At 42.7% G+C, this 20,474-nt stretch overlaps 1 protein-coding gene across 2 annotated transcripts in view; it reads left to right on the top strand.

Annotated features, from left to right (window-relative positions):
- LOC119399847 (general vesicular transport factor p115) overlaps nucleotides 1-20,474 on the top strand; it is a 69,625-nt gene that overhangs the window by 6,468 nt on the left and 42,683 nt on the right. For both annotated transcript variants that reach the window (XM_037666725.1, XM_037666715.1), the window contains exons 7-9: nucleotides 2,260-2,624; nucleotides 11,552-11,640; nucleotides 18,130-18,284. In XM_037666725.1, coding sequence (XP_037522653.1) covers nucleotides 2,260-2,624; nucleotides 11,552-11,640; nucleotides 18,130-18,284 — 609 coding nt within the window. The remainder of the gene's footprint in view (nucleotides 1-2,259; nucleotides 2,625-11,551; nucleotides 11,641-18,129; nucleotides 18,285-20,474) is intronic.

Here is a 20,474-nt window from a genome sequence, read left to right as displayed (position 1 = left end):
CCTATACAGGCGTCATGTCAGGCGGGAAGTCACGTTACTGCATGGCAGAGTGAAGTGTACAATCGCACCAGGCGTCACACCATGTGGATCGCGTAATGAATGGGTGTTTTAAGGCTGCCGACACCTTACAAAGGGCTCAGCCACATTTCATTATCATCATCATCAGACACAGCAGCAAGAATGTGTGCAACTATATAGGTGCACACATTGCTTTACAGACACATATGGGCACATCGTTACATCGCAGGATAATCATGAGTTAATGCGTAGTGGGCACTTCGCAACTGTACGTCTTCCGGGCTTCCTTAGAGTTTAAAACAGGCTTGAAGGCTGCTCCTCCAGCTTACACTGTGACTGTGCTGCATGTTCTGCGCAGGCCTGACATTTTTTTTTTGCTTGTGCAAGAATGTTTATCATTCGTGCCACTAGAAATTGCTGAGAATCACAAATGTAGCTTGAAGGGTTCGGGCCATCTATCCTAAGGAATCGAAGCAGCCGATGAAAAGCTAAAAGATTTCTTAATAGAGAAACACTAAAGAAACACAGTGGAATAACACGAAACTCACGGGCCACGACACCGCCTTCTAACCTTTGCCCCGGTGGGGCACACACCGCACACGTGCACGCTAGTCCATCGCCGACTGTTCGGCCGGTGCATCGGCTGCTCCTTTTGAACAGCATGGCTGTGCCAGGTGCATCGCTGGTGCGCAGCACGTGTTGCGCTGTCACCAGCTGCGCGATGGGCGTGACTCCCACAAGCCGTGATCTTGCCATGGTCTTGTTCACACTTTGTGTTTTTAAACTATCACATCTCCATAGTGTCAGACTGCACGTCTTGCACGACATACTTTTTGGATCGCAGAGAACACCTGACTGATAAATGTAAGCATATTGAACCACTTGATTCTGTACTCGTCACCTGCAGTAAGCATACTCAGTATACGATGAGCTTTTGGGAGGCTGCTGCTCTGGCTTTCACTGGGACTGTACTGCATGTTCTGTGCAGGCCTCCTATTTCTTGTGTGGCTATCCTTCTGGTTCTTATTTGAATACACTTTATTTAATATCATTTTTATCAATAAGCTGGAATGGGTACAGTGACCGTTTACTTCCTCTTCTTTTCCAGCTATGTTCAGTTAGCATTTTGTTCATCCTCCTTGAAGCCATCACAACAATGAAAACTCTCGAGCCTAGTTCCTTTCTTGCACTAGGGTAAATACACAAAAAATTAAAATCCCATTTTCCTCCATATGTGCATTGAACATACCGTATTTTTTGTGTATAGCCCGCACCTAAAAAGGGAAAAATGGGCTTAAAAAGTGGGACTGCGGGTTATATGCAGGGGCGGGTTATATGTGAGAAAATACGGTATTTGAGGGCATGTAGTTGTCACTGCTATGTGCTTTTCTGGTTTTGGTGACGTCAGAGATCTCAATGCACAATATCTACTCCTACCTATAGGAAACATCCTATTTTCTAGCCTTACAAACACACTACAGCACTGTGTATAAAAATTCCAGCCTTTTGAGGTCATAAGGCATTTGGTTTATGAAAATTTATGTAATACTGGGCCACCCCGACAGATGCTGTTAGTACAAAGGGTGCTCAATAAACTCAATGACAACCTTGAAAGCATGCACATGCTGCTTGCATTGTGTAATAACCTACCTAGGCTGATACTGGCGATTTTGCAGGCAGCCATGAGGAGGTAGAAGTCGGCACTGAGGATATGTGTGCCTTGCATGATGAAATTGACCTAGGTGGATGGTGGGGCACCTAAGTCCCACATTTTTTTATTCATTTAAAATGTTTCTTAGCTTTCAGGTTTGAGTCCTCTTGAACAATACCTGATCAAGAGTAGACTCATCATACTTTAGAAATAATGCATTCTGTTGTGTGCATTAAAGGGGTTAAGCTGTACATGTTTTTCTTGCATTCAGTGTGCATACCTGGTTTCTTATGCAGTCTGATTAGTTAAAAGGTAGCCTCTAAGTGAATAAGGCATCACCCTAAAGTTTTTCCTGGTCACCACCAAATAATGAAATTTTGATCTCCTTGAGAAAGGTAACTTTCATATATAGTACCGTTGCTAGAAGCAAGTCCTTGTTTCTTCCACCTTTATACACTGTTGCGATTGTTTTTTCTTGAAATCTTGATGCTCAGAATGGGTTTTCACACAAGATGAGGTTACAAGACTGCTCATTCCTATTCTGCTTGTTGATTCTGGGCACTCAGCTGTGTGGATTGCTATCTACACAGGTGTGGTCGTCGAAGACTGCCTGGTGGTTCTGCTGCACCTACTGAAGAACAATAATTCAAACCAGAACTTCTTCAAGGAAGGCAGCTACATACAACGGCTGAGCCCGTTCTTCAACTACCACCACAGCCAGCAGCAGCAGCAGGAGGGCTCAGATGCACAGCAGTCTGGTGGTGGGAGTGGATGGTCAGCCCAGAAGGTGTCCAACATCTTCCACATGCTCCAGGTGGTGCGTTCCTTGGTTTCGCCCACTGCTCCACTCAATGTCACTTCATCATGTCAAAAGGCAATGAACCAGTCTGGCCTGCTTGAACAACTATGCAACATACTTATGGCCATTGGTGTTCCTGCTGATATCCTTACTGAGGTGAGCACAGACCCCTTTCAACTGTATTGAACTTGAACGCTGGTACCTTGCATATTAATATCACTAATGTGACATGTGTGCAGATATTTAAGCAGTGTGTCGTGCGACTGCCATTGAAGCACTTAAAAAAAAAAAGAAAGGGTTATGGTGTAAAACATAAAAGTGTAAGCATATAAAAAATGAGTAAATACATCAAATGACTCTATTTCGGTAAAAATGCGCAGTGGGCGCCTTGGGCAATATCGTGAACCTCGTCGCTACCTATGATTGGTAGGAGCTTCGTGAGGGTCCTCAAGTCAGCTTACTGCACTTCACAACAGGTGATACATCTGCTGCGCGTGCTGTCAGTTTTTTTTTTTTTTTGCTAGATATAAGCGTATCACTATTATTAAGGCTAATTGTGGCAATCGCAGTGCATTTTCTGCACATCCATGCATGTTTTAGCCAGTCGCCTATATACGAGTAGGTTGATTTCATTCATACGGTGCAGATGACCGCTTACGATTGTGATCGAATAGCAGGATTGTGATGCACAGATTGCAACCGACTGGATCCCAGACCGATCCGACGTGAGGTGCTATATGTTCCAGTAAGCGGCGTCAATGATCTAGCACACATGCTACGGAATGTCTGATCAAATGTGAGCAGTGTGTAGGCTGTGTCTAGATTCAGTGCTTGGCTTTCACACTCAGAAAACTTCTTATTCACTTCAAGAAGTTCAACGCAAGCAATTTTGCTCAACGCTACTTTGTTTTTACCTAAACATAGTCGATAAAAGCATCCCTTTGTGGGCAACAAACACACAAGAACAATGCGCTGTCTTCATGGCTCTGCTGATGGCCATGGAGGTAATGGTAGGCTTAGTCAGGCAGACACTGAGGCCCTGTTTATGATGCAGTGTGAGCTTGTAATATAGTGCTTGTATTCAGTGGCGTAAGTCCAGAAAATTCACGAGGGGGGACACACATCATGCTATGGTGGCCATGTTATTTTTATAAAAATGTTTTATTTTTATTATATCAAAATTAAAATCCTACTTCCAAATGAAATTGTGAAAAAAATGTTATTTCTAAGCGTAACTCTAGCATATTTCCAGCTCCCCGTCTTTTTCTCTACCTCTTTCAAACTCTCCTATCCTTTTCCCGAGTGTATGGTAGCATACCAGTTTTCCTAGACTGGTTAAGATTCCTGCCTTTCCTCCCTCTTATGTTCCTTCCTTCCTTCCAGCGATGTCATTCGGGTTAAACCATGAAAGACAAATGCTAGCACTTCTTTTTTTTTGATAACGCGTAAAGCTACAGCTTTTTTTCTGCATTCTTCATTCCCAATTGTGTAAACCTGTTCGAAATAGCCTTCCGCGATTTGCCCCTGGAAACTTTCTTGTAAAACAATTTTATGTTCACCGGCAATTTTTATTCAAATAACAGAATCATAGTCTAGCAATCGCATTTATACCTCACTGTGAATGGCTTCCAACAAATCGTCGACATAAATAAAGGTAGATGATTGGGGATTCTTTATTTTGCATTTCAAAGCTCAGTGTAATAAACATTTGCGGCACGTCAGAAGTAACCTGTAGCATTCCAGAAAGCTCATGCTCTAGAATACTTTATGAAACGACAAGCGGCTTTTACTTTTGTACTTCGCTTCTGTTCATTGGAAGGGTTTCAGACTTCAGGGTTGGTTTTACGGAGAGTGTGCTATCCTTAACTGTAAAGAAATTCAAATATGACGTTTGAAAGATAAATCTCAAGCGGAGACACTTGCAAGGGGTGTCCCCCCAGCCCGCACACAAGGGGGGTAAGGATCCCCCTGACCCCCCATGATTTATGCCACTGCTTGTATTCGCTAACAGGATGAACACTTGCACTTTAATATGACACGTTTTTATTTAGAGTTAGCTTTCTCAGTGTCCTCCTTATGACAAGCTAGCATATAGAGGCAAAGTGAGTTGCTTTAGATAGCTGGCGTCACTGTTGTGCCCTCGCATTGCAGCTCTCGATATCACAAGTGGTTTACTAGCAGATGCTGCTTCACAGAACAAGCACACGTTCAACGTCACTCTTTTCTATTGGTAACTATTTAGATAGCTTGAGAAACAAACTGTAGCCATTTTTTAATGCTGCCGTACTGGCGATACCAACAAATGTGTCTGCCAAAAGCAGGCTGAGGGGATTAGAGCAGCGAGAACTGGCCAGCCAACAGCGCTGCCTTTTTGGTAGCCATTGTCAGATGTCTGCCTCACTTTCTTGGTGATGGCAAAATCCTCTTGTGTGAGCAGACAGAAGGCATTCCATTGCGATTTGCTCATGCAACCTTTGACAGGCCTAGTGACTGCAGTAGAGACAACCTTTGCACATAGTTGCTGTCTCACAAATGTTCAAAGCACAACACACTTGGTTTGGTTGGTTTGAAGTTTTTTTTTGTCCTAACAGCAGTGGGCCCACTCAGTACTCATCTTCTGATCTTGAGAAAATTTTTATAGTTTAACTTCATCGTAACCATAGGTGCTTTTGCAGCGAAATGCCATGCAGAACCTTTTTGTGACAACTCTGGTTCATCAACTTGGCAAATAGGCCATACAAACACATTTGGTGAAATTGATATCTCAGGAATCCCAAATAAGGAGGGGTGTGCGAATATTCTAAATTTCGAATATTTTTCTAATAGTGCTTGCTATTCAATGCGATTCGCACTGAAATTTTACTATTCGAACAATTCGAACATTACCAAAGACAAGTACAGTCAACGTCCGATTGAAAGTGACCTCTTCAGAGTTTTAATATGCTTCACCTCATTGCACTCTCGTATTGTGGCAAAGCCGCCTTTCAAGCTCCATTATGGTTGAACTTAGCCAAGAGACAGTCAACGTCCGATTGGAAGTGGTCCCTAGAGTTTCAGCATGCTTCACCTCATCACACCGCCGTATTGTGGCAAAGCTGCCTTTCAGGCTGCACTACAGTCGCAAATGTATTAACTCAAGAAAACGCTGGTTCCAACATGGAGATGAAAGATGTGGCAAAGGTGGGGGCTCAATTAATGCTGTTTTGGACCTAAAATTTGGGCAGGAAGTCCGAAGAATCGAATGCCGAAGTTTTTAGCATGCAAAATTTCAGATGTTCTTATATATCGACGTCTACGAGGCTGATTTGGAACTCCGGACTTGAAGGGAGCAGACCCTTGTCCGCCACATCCGTTGGGCTTCCACAGAAGTTGAAAGAGGAGGAGAGGCTGAGGAAATGGCATCTTTGCCTATCACGTGTAACGTGTTGTCGGCAACACTTTGGTTGCACCAAATCATGTACAGTACTCACAAATTCAAACGCGTCATCAATTTTTTTAGTATAACTACTGGTATGTGCAATCGCTCGAGATAACCACGTCATGTCGCGACGAATCTGGTCTCTACAGTTAATCTTGGCTCTGATCTACACGTTCGAGTCGAAATTACGCCGATATGACCCGAACTGAAGACGATGTAGACGAAAGTATACGCATACTTAGCCCTAAATTGTCCTGTTTCAATCCGTGAGTACTGTACATAAACACAATTCGGCCTTTACATTGCCTCATTCTTGATAAGACAACTACGAAACACCACCCCGCCAACGCTTCATCAACCTAGCAAAAAGAAACACTTTCATGTTGCTATCTCATAACAATATGCTTAGGAGTCTTCTCCAACTCTTTTTTCTGCAATTTCGCTTCGAAGAATTATAAAAAAGTATTCGAGAAATATTCGATTCGATTCACACTCACACTTCAATATTCAAATTCGCTTCGCACCCAAAATTTTGCTATTTGCACAGCTCTACAAATAAGATTAAGCAAGAAAACAGAATGGTGCAGTGGCAAGAAGTCATTGCAACCTCCACTACTTACGCTTCGCTGGGCAGTAGGGAAAGGCACGGGCAAATGCATCAATCTTGCTCACTCTTCACGATGATGTTGCTTCTCTGATTCACTTTCTGATGTCCTCCTCTCCTATGTCCTGTGCACAGCCATGCATTCCTTTGGCGCAAGTTTGTTTGCTTACAGGGCCTTTGTTAAATTAAAAATTGGGGTGGGGGCATGGCACAGGTCACTGGTTCTGATTTTTTAAATTAATTTAGAGAATTTCAAACTGCTTCAATGTCCTTTGAAGGCAAGTCTGGTTATTTTTAAATCTGTATGTCATGTTGGGGGGGGGGGGGCAGCATTCTTCGAGTTTGCGATGCACTGATTAACAGGCGCTGCACTCTCACACTGTCCTGCGAGAGCACTGAGGAAGACTGCTATTGTTTATCACCTGAATGGCTGGTGGTGACTAAGGAAGGATTAAAGATCTGCTGGTGCTGCCTTGATGCACACATATGCCGCATGTAAAATTAACCCCAATGCATTTTGTGACCCCGCACGAAGGTCGCTGAAAAGAGGGATTAGTTTCTGTGTACCACAAATAACAATATTACGTTTGAGTGGTGTATTTGAAGGATCAGTGGGTTAGTCACGGGGTGGCCCTCTGCCGCTGTTGTATATGGGATTTCCGATGGACAGTAGAGCGCACCACATACACACACAGGTGTGTGTGTGTGTGGTGCTAAGTATGTGCGTGATCCTGTCGGATGGTAGCGTGTGAAACAGCTTCCCTTTCCTTCATTAGAAGGCGCCCAACAAAGATCTTTATAGGAGCCCTCCAACACTATTCAACCCCCCATTTTTTACTCGTGGGTTGCGTAGACTGAAGTATGGACAGATTATACTCCGTTTCACACATCAGGTGCAACGCTGTGGAAGCTATGCAAGAAGTTTGGCCAGCAAAATGTGTAAATCCGTGTGTCTTCTGCTTGGCCTCCGCGATCAGTTCTGGCTGCGCACTGCCAGTGCTAATCGCGGAGGCCATGACACAAAAAAAGAGACGCTGAGCGATCCAGAACAAACTATCGACAACAGTGTAAATAACGGGGTTTGTTTATTTCTTAGACACAAATCACCTTCTTTTAATACACAGCCCATGAACGAAAAAAAAACCACATTACGGGTGGTAAATTCACTGTACTATTTCTTAGTGCGAACGCACCTACAGCAAGAAGTCTTGCTACCTTCCGTAGCGTTGCACCTGATGTATGAAACGGAGTATAGTGCAGCAAGAACGATTGCGATAGTGGCATACAGTCTGAAGTTATTCTGTCTAGAAAATTCAAAATACAAGAAAAAAAGAAAGCCTACCCTGAACTTGATTTTCGTGGTGTCACGTGACCACATTTCACTTGCCCTGTGACGTTTGAGACTGCTCCAATGCAATGAGCTGAAAGCTCCTACATAGGGGAAGCTTGCACACCATTGTTGCTTGTCCTTTGCAACGTATTTTTGATGTTGTTGCCATAGTAACAAACGTGGTGCCTGACACCTGACTTGTCAGAAATTGAGCAGGCACTACTGCTTCGAAGCAAGGCTTTGTCTGCTGCTCCTTACAACGACATTCCATGTCACTGCCTCCTCTCATTCTGAGAAGGGAATTTGTTAAATGAAAAGGGTGGTGAAGCACAGTTGTCCCTACGCGGGTTGTTCGGTGAGCCGCCCGACAAACTACAAGGGTGCAGCGACATCAATTCAGTGAAGGGGATTACTTGCACCGCTTCAACAACAATCAAGAGCCTACCCACGTGAGCAAAAAGTCAGCTCAAAAACGTACAGAAGCAAGAAGAGGGAAGAGAGAGAAGCCTTTTGTATGGACATAGAGAGAAGCCTTTTGTATGGACATCTGACCCACGCAAGCAAAAAATCCGGAGGTGAAATGGCAGCCAGCGTCTCTGTTGTGCTTTGTAATTGTAGTGATCTTTTTTGTTGTGATGGCGTCTATTTGGGGTTCAATGAAAAAGCACAGAAAAGAAACACTAAACACATTAGTAATCTCAGTTTTGATGCCATGCCACGATCGCTTCTAACGTTACATTTATCCAATCATTTTTGCCCGCAATGGTTCTGGCGAGCGCCACTACGCGCTGATGCGGTCAGCAGTGATGTAATGACTTTATTGCATGATTAAAATACTAAATCATTTGACATCAGTGCTTAGACCTATCCTAAAATTATCCCATACCGTCAGTCTACGCAAACCACAAATAAAAAATAGGTGCTTCATAACTGTTGGAGGGCCCCTTTAAGGAGAAGCCTTAAGATAAGTGAACGTGATTGAACACCACCAGAGCATGCCCCGTTTTAAAGCACTAGGGAAAACAAAGGGTATATAAATGCAGGCTAGAGTCCTGCCAGCCACTCTTGCCTCGAAACTGAATGTAGAATTCTATCTAGAGGAGGAGGAGGAGGAGGAGAAAAACAGGACAGGGAGGTTAGCCAGTTCTCAGACTGGCTGGCTACCCTGTGCTGGGGAAAGGGGTAGGGGGAGTGAAAGATGATAGAAAAGAGATGTTACAAAAAAAGGAAAAAAAAAAAAACGATAATACGATAAACGACACTGCTTAAAATCTGTCTTTGAGACTAGTTGTGCGCAAAAAGCGCAACAACGCTTTCAAAGCTTTCCGTGCCGAGGACGTCAAAAAGTCAAGTGTCATCCAGTATCGTGTGGGCCGCCTAACTTCATCTGAACTTAGAGTGACTTGTTGTCACGAGAGGCAGCAAACCACTATCTGCAATGAAGTCCGTGGTTTTTCTCCTCTAGTTAGCTTAACATGCTCAAGGGAAGTCATTACATCTGGACTCCCAGGAAAAAAGACCAGCAATCACATGCCCATCAAGAAGACTCACGAGCGTGCTTTGGGAAAGCTCTGCCATTGACTGCATGGTGTATGGACTACCTGCTGCTGTGCGATCATCCAAACACCATCTTTTGCTTCCTTTTGAACCTTGTTTTAGTTTGGCACTGTTACGCATGTTCCTGTGCAATTGTTAGTTAGATTTGATCTGCATCCTGCCCTAATTGTATGCCCATTGTTGATTGCTCATTACACTTCATTTGCACTGATCGATATTAAGTGCACATATGCTAGTTTTATTTCTTGTCGCTTTTGTATTATTTTGTGTGTCACTGTTGGTTGATATCTTGTTTTGTTTTCTACTCTGGATTTCTACTAGATTGCCTGACCTTCCTGGTTATGGCTAGGGAGCATCCATGCCAACATCGACATTTCATAAAGCTCTTACTAAATGTGCAGGGCTCTTAGATGCTGGCAACGCAACCTTAATGCAGCTATTTTTTTTTTCCTTGAAGAAGAGTTGTGTTACAAATGAATGTTTAACGTTTATAAGTCATTGCAGGGGAGTACACCTGTTCGAAATATCACCACTAAATGTTCAGTACTTAGCGCATGCCTTTTCTAACATTACAACTGCTGTTTTGAAAATCAACTTCCTGGGCTGGCCACTCAAGCGTGTTTCAAAGTTACCGTGCTGTTCATATTAAAAAAAAAATTTTTCTGCTGTTTATGTGAGCTGAAAAATTTTATGCATGACAGTAAGCACAGTAAAATTGGAAACCTCTGCTTCCTTGGCAGCATATGAAAAGGTTGAGTTGCTCTCCTGTCAAATTTCTTCATGCTACATTATTTATAGTGTTAGTGTTTGTTGGCATAGACATTCGATAGTTGAGCATGCATTTCATGTGAACCTGTGACTGAGACTAGTCTTGTACTAGATGGTTATGGCACTTACAGGTCACGCATGTTTGCACAGAACTAAAGGAAGCACATTTTGGCCTACTAGGGAAATGAAAATACTAGGGAGCACAAAAAATAGGGGTACACAGGGAAATGCATATTTTGGGACTCATTTTTTGGCTGTGTCTATACTTAGAGTAGCTTGCATCACACATATTGCTTTTGGCAGCCACAGCTGTCTTCACAAACATTACATGCAAGGAGGGACCTGCTGGAGTGAGGAATTCAGAGACATGCTTGCGGTAGCAGCCCTCCGTTCAGTGACTTGCCTAGCTCCTTACTAATTAGGGAGGTTGTCAAGCACTTCAACGGTATGATTTCTTCAAAAATATTTCATAATAATGAAGTATGCGATCTTTTAACAGCACTAATGGTTGCCAAGCACTTCAACGGAATGATTTCTTCAGAAATATTTCATCATAATGAAGTATGCGATCTTGCACTAATGTCTCCACTGCATATAATGCTTTTCTGAATTACCTTTTCTTATTGTAATTTTTGCATGAAATAAACCTGCACCCTCTCTTTAGTGGGCCTAGGAAGGTCGTTGCTAGGGGTGGGCGAATAGTGAACTTGAGGTTCGAAGCGAATCCGAAGCGAATAGTGATTTGGTCGAATAATTTTGAATCGAATAGTTTGAGTAGTATTTACCGCACATTATTAAGAAAAATGAACATTTTTGTCATGACCCTTGCACAATGTTTTTAAGGATTGGAAGTAGGTATGAGTGAATGTTACTTTTTAGGCTTGAAATGAAGTGGAAGCAGTCTTGAATAGTATCAAGATTTGAATAGCAGTAGGGTGCAAGTTGTAAGTGGTGCAATACGTTACAATTTAAAAATTTCTATACTTAACGCATATAAGCCCATATAAAACGCTTTTAATCTTAAAAATATATGTACATTTAACCTTGAAGTGTGGCTTTGCGGCAGTGCAGATTTCCCTTGGATGGGTTGTTTCACGGCACAGCAACCAGGCGCTGCAGTGAAACTACCTTTACAGGGGGTTATGCGCAGTCAGATGTATACATATATTCGTTCATTTTGAATACTTTGAAATTTTGAATAATCTAAATCCATATCGAAGCGAATTCGAATACTGTAATATTCGTTCGAATATTCGAAATGCCCAAATATTCGCCCACCCGTAGTTGTTGCCCCTTGCCACACACTCCATCCCCTTTGTGCGCACACATTTATACTGAAGTGTGAAAAATATTCACTTCTCTCTTCTCTTTGGGTTACAAAATGTTGGATTGAAATCTCTTTTCAGACAATAAACACGGTGGCAGAAGTCATACGAGGGCATCACAGTAATCAAGAGTACTTTGCTTCCGTAAATGCTCCTTCCAATCCCCCTAGGTAAGTCGGCTTTTTTATAATTTTTTGAACTGCAACCTTTTCTTTTCTAACTTTTTTTTAAAGCGAAAGGAATCGTAGTTTGAATACAAGGATATTTATTCCCAGATGGTCGCAACTAATACGGAGCCCCCCACTATGAAATGCACTTCATAATCGTATTGTTGTTTTGGCGTGTGAAGCTCCTGAATTTTATTTTTTGAGGGGTTTCTGTAAAATCATGTTGCTGCAGAGAGATTTTTGTAAAGCCCCTCTGTAGCAGCGTGGAAGGCACGATAGACATTTCTTTTTTATTTTATACTTGTTCCAGTTGAAAAAGGGTTTTGATGCATGTTGGTTTAGCATGTACAGACGGGTCCACTGTTAAAGGGAACACTAGCGCGCAGGGCATGTCCAGATTTCGCTCTCTTGCAAAATCATAGTGGCTTATATTTGCATAACACTATCGGTGGTTGACAGTTCTGACTCCTTTTCACAGACCTGTGTCGTGCGCAAACAGTGTTTCCACATCCTCTTGCCGTTCGGGGGACAGCAATATCAAAGGTGCTCATTCGAGTGTTCTCTTTAACAGTGGACTGTACTGTACACAGTATGAGAAGGGTGTGTCCAGATAAGATCGAACACGAGGTCCCGGTCACCATTCCCGATTGTGATGAAATTTACTGTAGGCCCAGGCATTACACCCAGAACAATGGTTTCGCAGTTAGTTTTGCGAAAAAAATTTTGTTCGCCTGAAAAAAAAATATACAAATTTTGGCCGCAAAAAACGCTTTTCCGCAAATTTCGCGATTTCTGAATTTTGAGCGCACCTAGGGAAAAAACGGTGCACTCCTTCGTCACAATATTTATTCCTCCTAAAGAACAAGTGAAATACAATCTTATTAGCCCATTATTTCTCTTGCTTGTCGAAGCACTTTTGAAGAAAAAAATCACAAACTTGGCAAATCGCACAAAATACCTGAATTTCAGGAATTTATTGCTGCAAGCAAGTTAAAGTGAGGATAATAAAAATCGGTACATATTAACTTTGATACTTTCGCTCGCGTTTAAAATAACTTTCGTGCTTTTATCGCGCTCCGTTTTACTTGATAATTGGGCTGAAACGTAAGTGATTTACCAAAAACGCCGAACTTTGAAAATGATTTTCTCAAAAAGGCCATTTTTAATTTTTTAAAAAATCCCTCTGATTGAAGTCAAGGACGTCATCTACCATTGTGCAGAAAAAAACGTTGCATTATTTTTGTTGCTAACAAGTTATAGTGCGTCAAATGTGACCATGCCAGCCTAGCGGCCGCGTCGTTCGTTATGGGCTGAAACTCGGATATAAGTTGCTAAAAATACTTGTACGTGTCATAATAACAAATCAGCAGCTCCACACCAACAAATGCGTAGCCCGGTGTCATGGTTCAGCAAGTTTTGTCTTGGGATCAGCCGCTTGACAAACCCGCAGCCGCGGCCGCTCGATGCTACGGGCACTCACATTACACGAGTGCCGCTTCGACTGCGGATGAGCTCCGCTTGCGCGCCAAACTACGCTCAGAGGACAAACGAGAGAAGGAATGCATCATTGTGAAAGTTAAAGGCCGTTAAGTGCCAACAAATGTCATAGTATGCAACAAAAGCTCTGCCGGCAATTTCCCAGTGGGCGCCTCCAGTAGTGCGCTCATGTGTTGCGTTCTCTCTTCTGATGGCCTAAAGATAATTAGGTTCATTCTATGAGCAACATATAACACAAAAGAAAGCTATTGACATCTAAAGAAAGCTGTCATACGTGCTTCCGATGGTTGAGCTACTCGAACTGCAGTTGTTCATCTCGTGCCAGAACACTTGTGTCAGCCGGCTGTGAAAAGGAGTGTGTCCAAGTCCTTTACTTCATTAAAGAACCGCTTTTACAATACTGTATTGTTGTGCCTCCGCAGATAGAATATTCAACGCAAGTCGAGCGTTTATCACGATATTATGCGGCTTCGGGCATAACAGCAGGGGGAAAAAAATACATCCGTGCTATATTGAAGGCGCTCACTGGGAAATTGACGGCAGAGTTTTCGTTGAATATTATGTCATTTGTTGGCACTTAACGGCCTTTAACTTTAACAGTGATGCATTCATTCTCTCGTTTGTCCTCTGAGCGTAGTTTGGCGCTCAAGCGGAGCTCATCCGCAGTCGAAGCGGCACTCGTGTAATGTGAGTTCCCGTAGCATTGAGCGGCCGCTGCTGCGGGTTTGTCAAGCGGCTGATCCCAAGACAAAGCTTGCTAAACCATGACACCGGGCTACGCATTTGTTGGTGTGGAGCTGCTGGTTTGTGATTATGACACGTACAAGTATTTTTAGCAACTTACATCCGAGTTTCAGCCCATAACGAACGACGCGGCCGCTAGGCTGGCATGGTCACATTTGACGCACTATAACTTGTTAGCAACAAAAATAATGCAACGTTTTTTTCTGCACAATGGTAGATGACGTCCTTGACTTCAGTCAGAGGGATTTTTAAAAAAATTAAAAATGGCCTTTTTGAGAAAATCATTTTCAAAGTTCGGCGTTTTTGGTAAATCACTTACGTTTCAGCCCAATTATCAAGTAAAACGGAGCGCGATAAAAGCACGAAAGTTATTTTAAACGCGAGCGAAAGTATCAAAGTTAATATGTACCGATTTTTATTATCCTCACTTTAACTTGCTTGCAGCAATAAATTCCTGAAATTCAGGTATTTTGTGCGATTTGCCAAGTTTGTGATTTTTTTCTTCAAAAGTGCTTCGACAAGCAAGAGAAATAATGAACTAATAAGATTGTATTTCACTTGTTCTTTAGGAGGAATAAGTATTGTGACGAAGGAGTGCACCGTTTTTTCCCTAGGTGCGCTCAAAAATCAGAAATCGCGAAATTTGCGGAAAAGCGTTTTTTGCGGCCAAAATTTGTATATCTTTTTTCAGGCGAACAAAATTTTTTTTCGCAAAACTAACTGCGAAACCATTGTTCTGGGTGTAATGCCTAGGCCTACAGTACATTTCATCACAATCGGGAATGGTGACCGGGACCTCGTGTTCGATCTTATCTGGACACACCCAGAATTGTATGATAAGTTATCTCCTTTATCTACTGTCAGCTCTTTTGATGGATAACATGTGGTCTTAACTTTAATTGCGCCAGATTTAAGTCATCTGTGGAAGAAGGCACTAAGAAGGCACTGTATTTGCTGATTAAACTACGATTATTCTTTTAGGCATGCATTACACACATAAAGCATGCCACTTTTCAGAGCCATATTCTATTAAAACTATTATATAATGCAATTTCTTTTACTTATCTTGTTCTGAATTTTAAGTTTGAGACTGACAAACTTTTTGTCTGTGGCAAAGGAATGCACAGGCTACATATGTTTGTTCCTATTGGCCTGGTGTGCGACCGATGGCGGCGCTGCGAACGGCGCCTGTATGACGTCAGAGCGGGGATTCGCGCGCTTTCGTCTGCTACGTAGGCCCACCGCCGTGTTGAAACCACCGTTGTGGTAAATCTCAACAAAAAAGCAGTTCAATTGTTATCTTGCATATGGTGGCTACTGACGCTGTTCGAACAACCACGGGACTGCTTTTAACATTCATTTAGAACTACAGCTCTTTGTTTCTTAGAACTGCGGCCGCTTGTCTCCGCGGCGAGTGCTGCGCAATGGTGAAGTACTGCTCTGTGCCTCAGTGTAGTTCGTCCGCTCGTGAAAAAGGCGTTAGCTTTCACAACTGCTCTAAGGACCCGAAGCTGAAGAAGTGGATCGTCAAGCTAAGAATGGGAATGCGCCCCACACCTTCATCGACTGTGTGCAGCAATCACTTCTCGGACAGTGACTTCTGCTACTCACCGTATGCGCCACTCTTAGGTAAGCTTGTGACCGCGTTTAATCGCCTCGCCAATACTTAAGCCGTTTATTGCACGCAAGCTATAAGCATAGGCGACTTACACCAGGTGCGGTGCCGTCCCACAACCTGCCGCGAAGGCCCCTAGACAAGGAGCCGACGACGCGGCCTCCGAATCGCCTCGCACGTAAGCGCGCCTTGTGAGCTCAGCTGAGCGGCGCAGGATATCTGAAACTACGGCTGCATTTGGATGTTCTACATACGTATTTTACTTATAAAGGCAAGCGTGCGCCTAGCAGAGTGCTTATCATAGCCATAAGCGAAACCTGTTGCTGCTGTGTAGTGCACATTCTCCAAAAGTTTTCACCTGAGGCAGTGCAGACACTTTTTTTTAAAAGCAGAGCTCTTTAAGCTTTTCGTTAGGCTGCGTGGCATAAAACTGGACCCAGCTTGCCTTTGCCACGTTAATCTCTGTGGCCCTGTGCGTGGTATAATCAGTGATTAACTATTTGTTATATTATAATACCCATGCGACGGCCCTGTGAGGTATTGATAATATGAACTACGACGTAATATCGTTCTCACTGAACCGACATTACGGGACAAACTGCGATCATGGTCATTGGCAGGAGGGTGTGCAACAAGCCGGCACTTGCGCACTTGTTTGCAGGACGAGAGCCGACGGTGATGCGATCTCCGTTGAGGGCCTCGACCGCGCATTCAACAACGTGGCCTGCGTCGTACACTGCCTCGCCCTCGATGAGGCACCGCGACCTTTCACAAGCTTTATCCACATACTTGTAGATGCTGGAGAACGGCACGCTTACTGAAATATCGAAAGAAACACCCAAACTAATTAGTATCGCACGGCGGAAACACGATAACGAGCAAGAACACTCACACATGGTTTCACTTTCTTACCAGCAATGCGGTCGGTGGCATTGGCGCACTCATCGGCCATCCGGGGGATTTCTTGGCCCTGCCGATTGGGCCGCAACTAAAACAAGTTGAAGATTACACTCGAAAACATTCGTTGTAGGCGTTAGTTGACCGTCGCGAGGCTGTTCGTTCGACAATGTTCCCGCCTGAAGCAGACGATCCGCATACAGGAGCAGCGGCTGCTGCAGCGCGGTTGAGAGCGGAGTCCTTGCTCTGACGTCACACGCGAGAGGGCGCCACTCCAAGATCTCGAGGCCAATAGCTAAGATATCTCGTGTAGAATTTCAAATTTCTGAAAGTGACTATTCCTTTGAATATCTTGACTGACACTCAGGCTGCGTACCTTCATTCTTGTGTGTAGCAGACTAATTAGGTGTAATCATTTATAGTGCCCAGCTATATGATATGGCTCAGTGCCATCATACTGTGTAGCAATGTTCAAGCATAGTATTTTCAAGGACAGTTTGACGCCTGCACATCTAACTGTATTTGAAAATATTATGTAATCATCTTAGGTAATGATAAAAATTTGTGGCATTGTAAAGTAAAATCTGTACTAATTTGAAAGTTATTTTGTGAGAAAGGCAGTAATGAAAAAGAAGCAACCTGTAGAGTTCAGTCAGGATGAAAGAATTAAGAATTGAAAGGAAGTTTATGGTGCTCTCTGCAGGAAGTATTGGCCACGTTTAATGGACAGACTTAGATCTAAGCATAGCAGTATTATCATGAGTGTTATATAGAAATAGTCATTGTGATGTGTGCAGTAGTTAACTGTTCGAAAATTGCAAGAGTCTACTAAAATAAGGGTGCTGAAGTGGATGTGTGGATTAAAAATGACTATACATCCTAGGAACAGCCTATGTTGCAAATATTTTGGCAAATGTTCAAAGATTATCTGGTTGTGTTGTGATTAGTCGCAAAAGCTTTGCTTTGCAAGGTGGCAAGAGACAGTGGCCTAAGCCATGAGAGATGTGCTACAGCCAATTCTAGAAGGTTTTTAAAAAATCCAAGAGGTGAAGGTGAATGTGGTGAAGTTGAAGAAGCCAATTTAAAAATGTTGTCCATAATATATAAAAACGGCCCATCTAAATAAAGAAGTTAATATTCATTAAATATCCAATTGGCAATTTTTATTTACCTGCCGTGGGGCTTAGTGGTGGTGGGGTTTCACTGCTAAACGCAGAGGCCTGGGTTCAATTTATGGCTATGGCAGCTCCATTTTGACAGGGGCAAATGCAAACACAACTGCACACTTAGATTTAACCATCACCATCATCAGCCTATCTTTATGTCCACTGCAGGACAAAGGCCTCTCCTAATGATTTCCAATTTATCCGGTCTTGTGCCAGCTCATTCTGTTTTATGCCTGCGAATTACTTAATTTCGTCAACCCACCTAACCATATGCCGTTTAGGTTTAGTTGCATGTTAAAGAACCTCAGGTGCTAAAACTTAATCGAGAATCTCCTGCTATGACTTGCCTCGTAATCATAATGTGGTTTTGGAACATAAAACACCAAAATTTTTAAATGTTATGTTATCTCCTCCACTGTATATTATCCTGCTAGAAAAAAAGGAGTTGCAGTACTTATTTAGTACTGACTTTTCAGAAACCTGCCCTAAATGTGTACTAGTGTTCTTGTAAGTTGTATTTAGCTTTCTTTGTGAGAATTTGTCTCTACTATTTCTTCACACTATATTTTACAGACCTGCCATAGTCGTCCTGCTAATGTCCATGGTCAATGAAAAGCAGCCTTTTGTCTTGCGATGTGCTGTCCTGTACTGTTTCCAGTGTTTCCTTTACAAAAATGAGCTTGGTCAGGCACAAATCATCCAGACTCTTCTACCTACGTGTGCAGACAGTAAGTTGAACCTGTATTTTGGATGGCCGTGTTTTTTGCTTCACTAACTTCAGTCACATTGCTGATCACAGCTAGCTTATGCAAAACATTTTGTGCACCCACTCTCACATTAGCTTATGTAGGTCTCCAGTCATTGTGAGTGCCTTGGTAGTAATGTGTTTTTATTTGATTCATTTATGTTATCACTTGTATTATTTCTTAACTTGTATGGCTTGTTACATATATGTTAGGCAAATTATAGAGCTGCTTAAATGCCAGCCTCCTGTAAATTGAAGCCGTCAAATGAGAAATAAATTTCGAGATAACTAGAGTTTCAGTGTACACAAAATGTCAGTGTGCCAAGTGTGCATTGCAAATTCAGGATTTCGGAGCGATTCTGAAACCCTTGTTGTCCATGTTAGGAAGCATTACCAACTTTTAGGCAAGGTTCATCTGAACATGGGAGCGAAATATTTTTGCACTGCATGCAGAGGGGAATTTGCTATCTTGTGTCACAAACGGCCAGAAATTGCATGTTGTTTGCTTTACAATGTCATCATTGGCTACACAGGAAGCTGGCCAAGCCAGTGTTGGCTCATTTCTTTTTCGAGAGAACATTATTAATGCATTCGTTGCTGGTTTTGCATTAGAGAAATTAAAAATATGTCCGCAGTCTAAAAAAGATGAAATAAGTATTTGATCTTTAATTTTTTCATTGATAGTCGATGGTCAACTGCTTAATGTTGTTTTCTTCAACAAACATGAGGTGGTATCCGGTGTACAACATGAGTGCTCTTTTAAACATTTGTTGTCAGTGTCAGTCACTTGCCTTATTCCTAGTCCACTGTGGCAGTACTTGCAGTTGCATCTTGTTGCTTCCCAAACAACGAGTGTTCTGCCAATGCATGCTAGCTCCCTTCTGTGTGCTTTGTGCCTGCTGTGCCTCACGAGTTAGACACCTTAGTAGACATCGCCTCATATTGAGTGAATTGATAGTGCTTCATAATACACACTCTGAATTTGGCTACTACACTGAATCCTCAATATAACGAGCACAGATATAACGAAATATCGGTTATAACGAAGTAAATTAAAAACAGTCTTGCAATACACACAGTGTTAGGGATATTCTTTTATAACGAATTTTCAGATATCACGAAGTTATTTTCGGGTAAGATGTAACTTCATTATAATGAGGTTTGAGTGTATACGTCAGTCAACCTGGTGCAGAACAAAACCGTTCTGTACTGCATACTGTTGTGGCTCGGATGAACTGGGGAGCACGAGAGCGAGCCTGCATCACAGCCATGTCGAGCACATAGCGAATGCTGTGCTATGTACCTATGTGCTCTGTCCACTGCATTGTGTAGATACCGCAGCTGCCTCAGGGTACAGCTGTGCCTTGATGACCACTCTTGCTGGCTTATAATAGTACACTTGGCTTGGTCTCTGACTGAGAGACCCTCAAATATTTGGTGAGGCTAGGCAGCCCAAGTAGCCTGAGTGTGCCTAAAGAGCATTGTGCACGCGCAAGACAGAAGTAGAGGCCAACACGTAAAAAAATATATATACAAGAGGAAATGCCTAAGGCTATAACGCAAGGTGATTTAACTTCTGGGTAGGGTCTGTACCCTTGCCGTAACCTCGTGTAAAGCTTCCAGCATGCTAATGGGGACTATAGGAGAAAGCTTCCAGGGGTGCACTAATTAGTACATGTATAACTCCACTTTTACTTAAAGGATTAAAAAAATTTTTGTGGCAGGAGGTTCATGAGGCAACGTACTTTACTAATGAGGCAATTCTATGAATTGTGGAAGTGTTCCTAGGCCCCTTTAAATAACAAACCACAGTAGTGCAGCTGCTGTCTTCACATAAAAATGCATGAAAGAGAATGATGTAAATATTGCAGATACTGTATACTGAAGTGACCTTTTTGGAACCACCCTTATATGGAACACACTTCAGCAACAGAATTCAGAGTATGCCTTGGCTGACTAATAAATTATTGTGGACCACTCAGAGTGCACACATATCATTGCTTATCAAGACACCGCAGAGAGAGAATGCTTCTAGTGCCACCACTGACGATGACAACAAACATTACCAAGAGGGTCGCAGAAGTCATCTTGATATAATTTTTTCACTGGCATCTGCATCAAGTGGCATCAGTGCTCCCTTGTTTTTCATGAGTCTGATGAGCTTATTTCTAGG

The sequence above is a fragment of the Rhipicephalus sanguineus genome, chromosome 1 (genome assembly GCF_013339695.2).
Source record: "Rhipicephalus sanguineus isolate Rsan-2018 chromosome 1, BIME_Rsan_1.4, whole genome shotgun sequence".
In the NCBI taxonomy this organism is placed as follows: domain Eukaryota; kingdom Metazoa; phylum Arthropoda; class Arachnida; order Ixodida; family Ixodidae; genus Rhipicephalus; species Rhipicephalus sanguineus.
The sequence above is the reverse complement of the archived record's forward strand: the minus strand, read 5'-3'. Positions and strand labels throughout refer to the sequence as shown.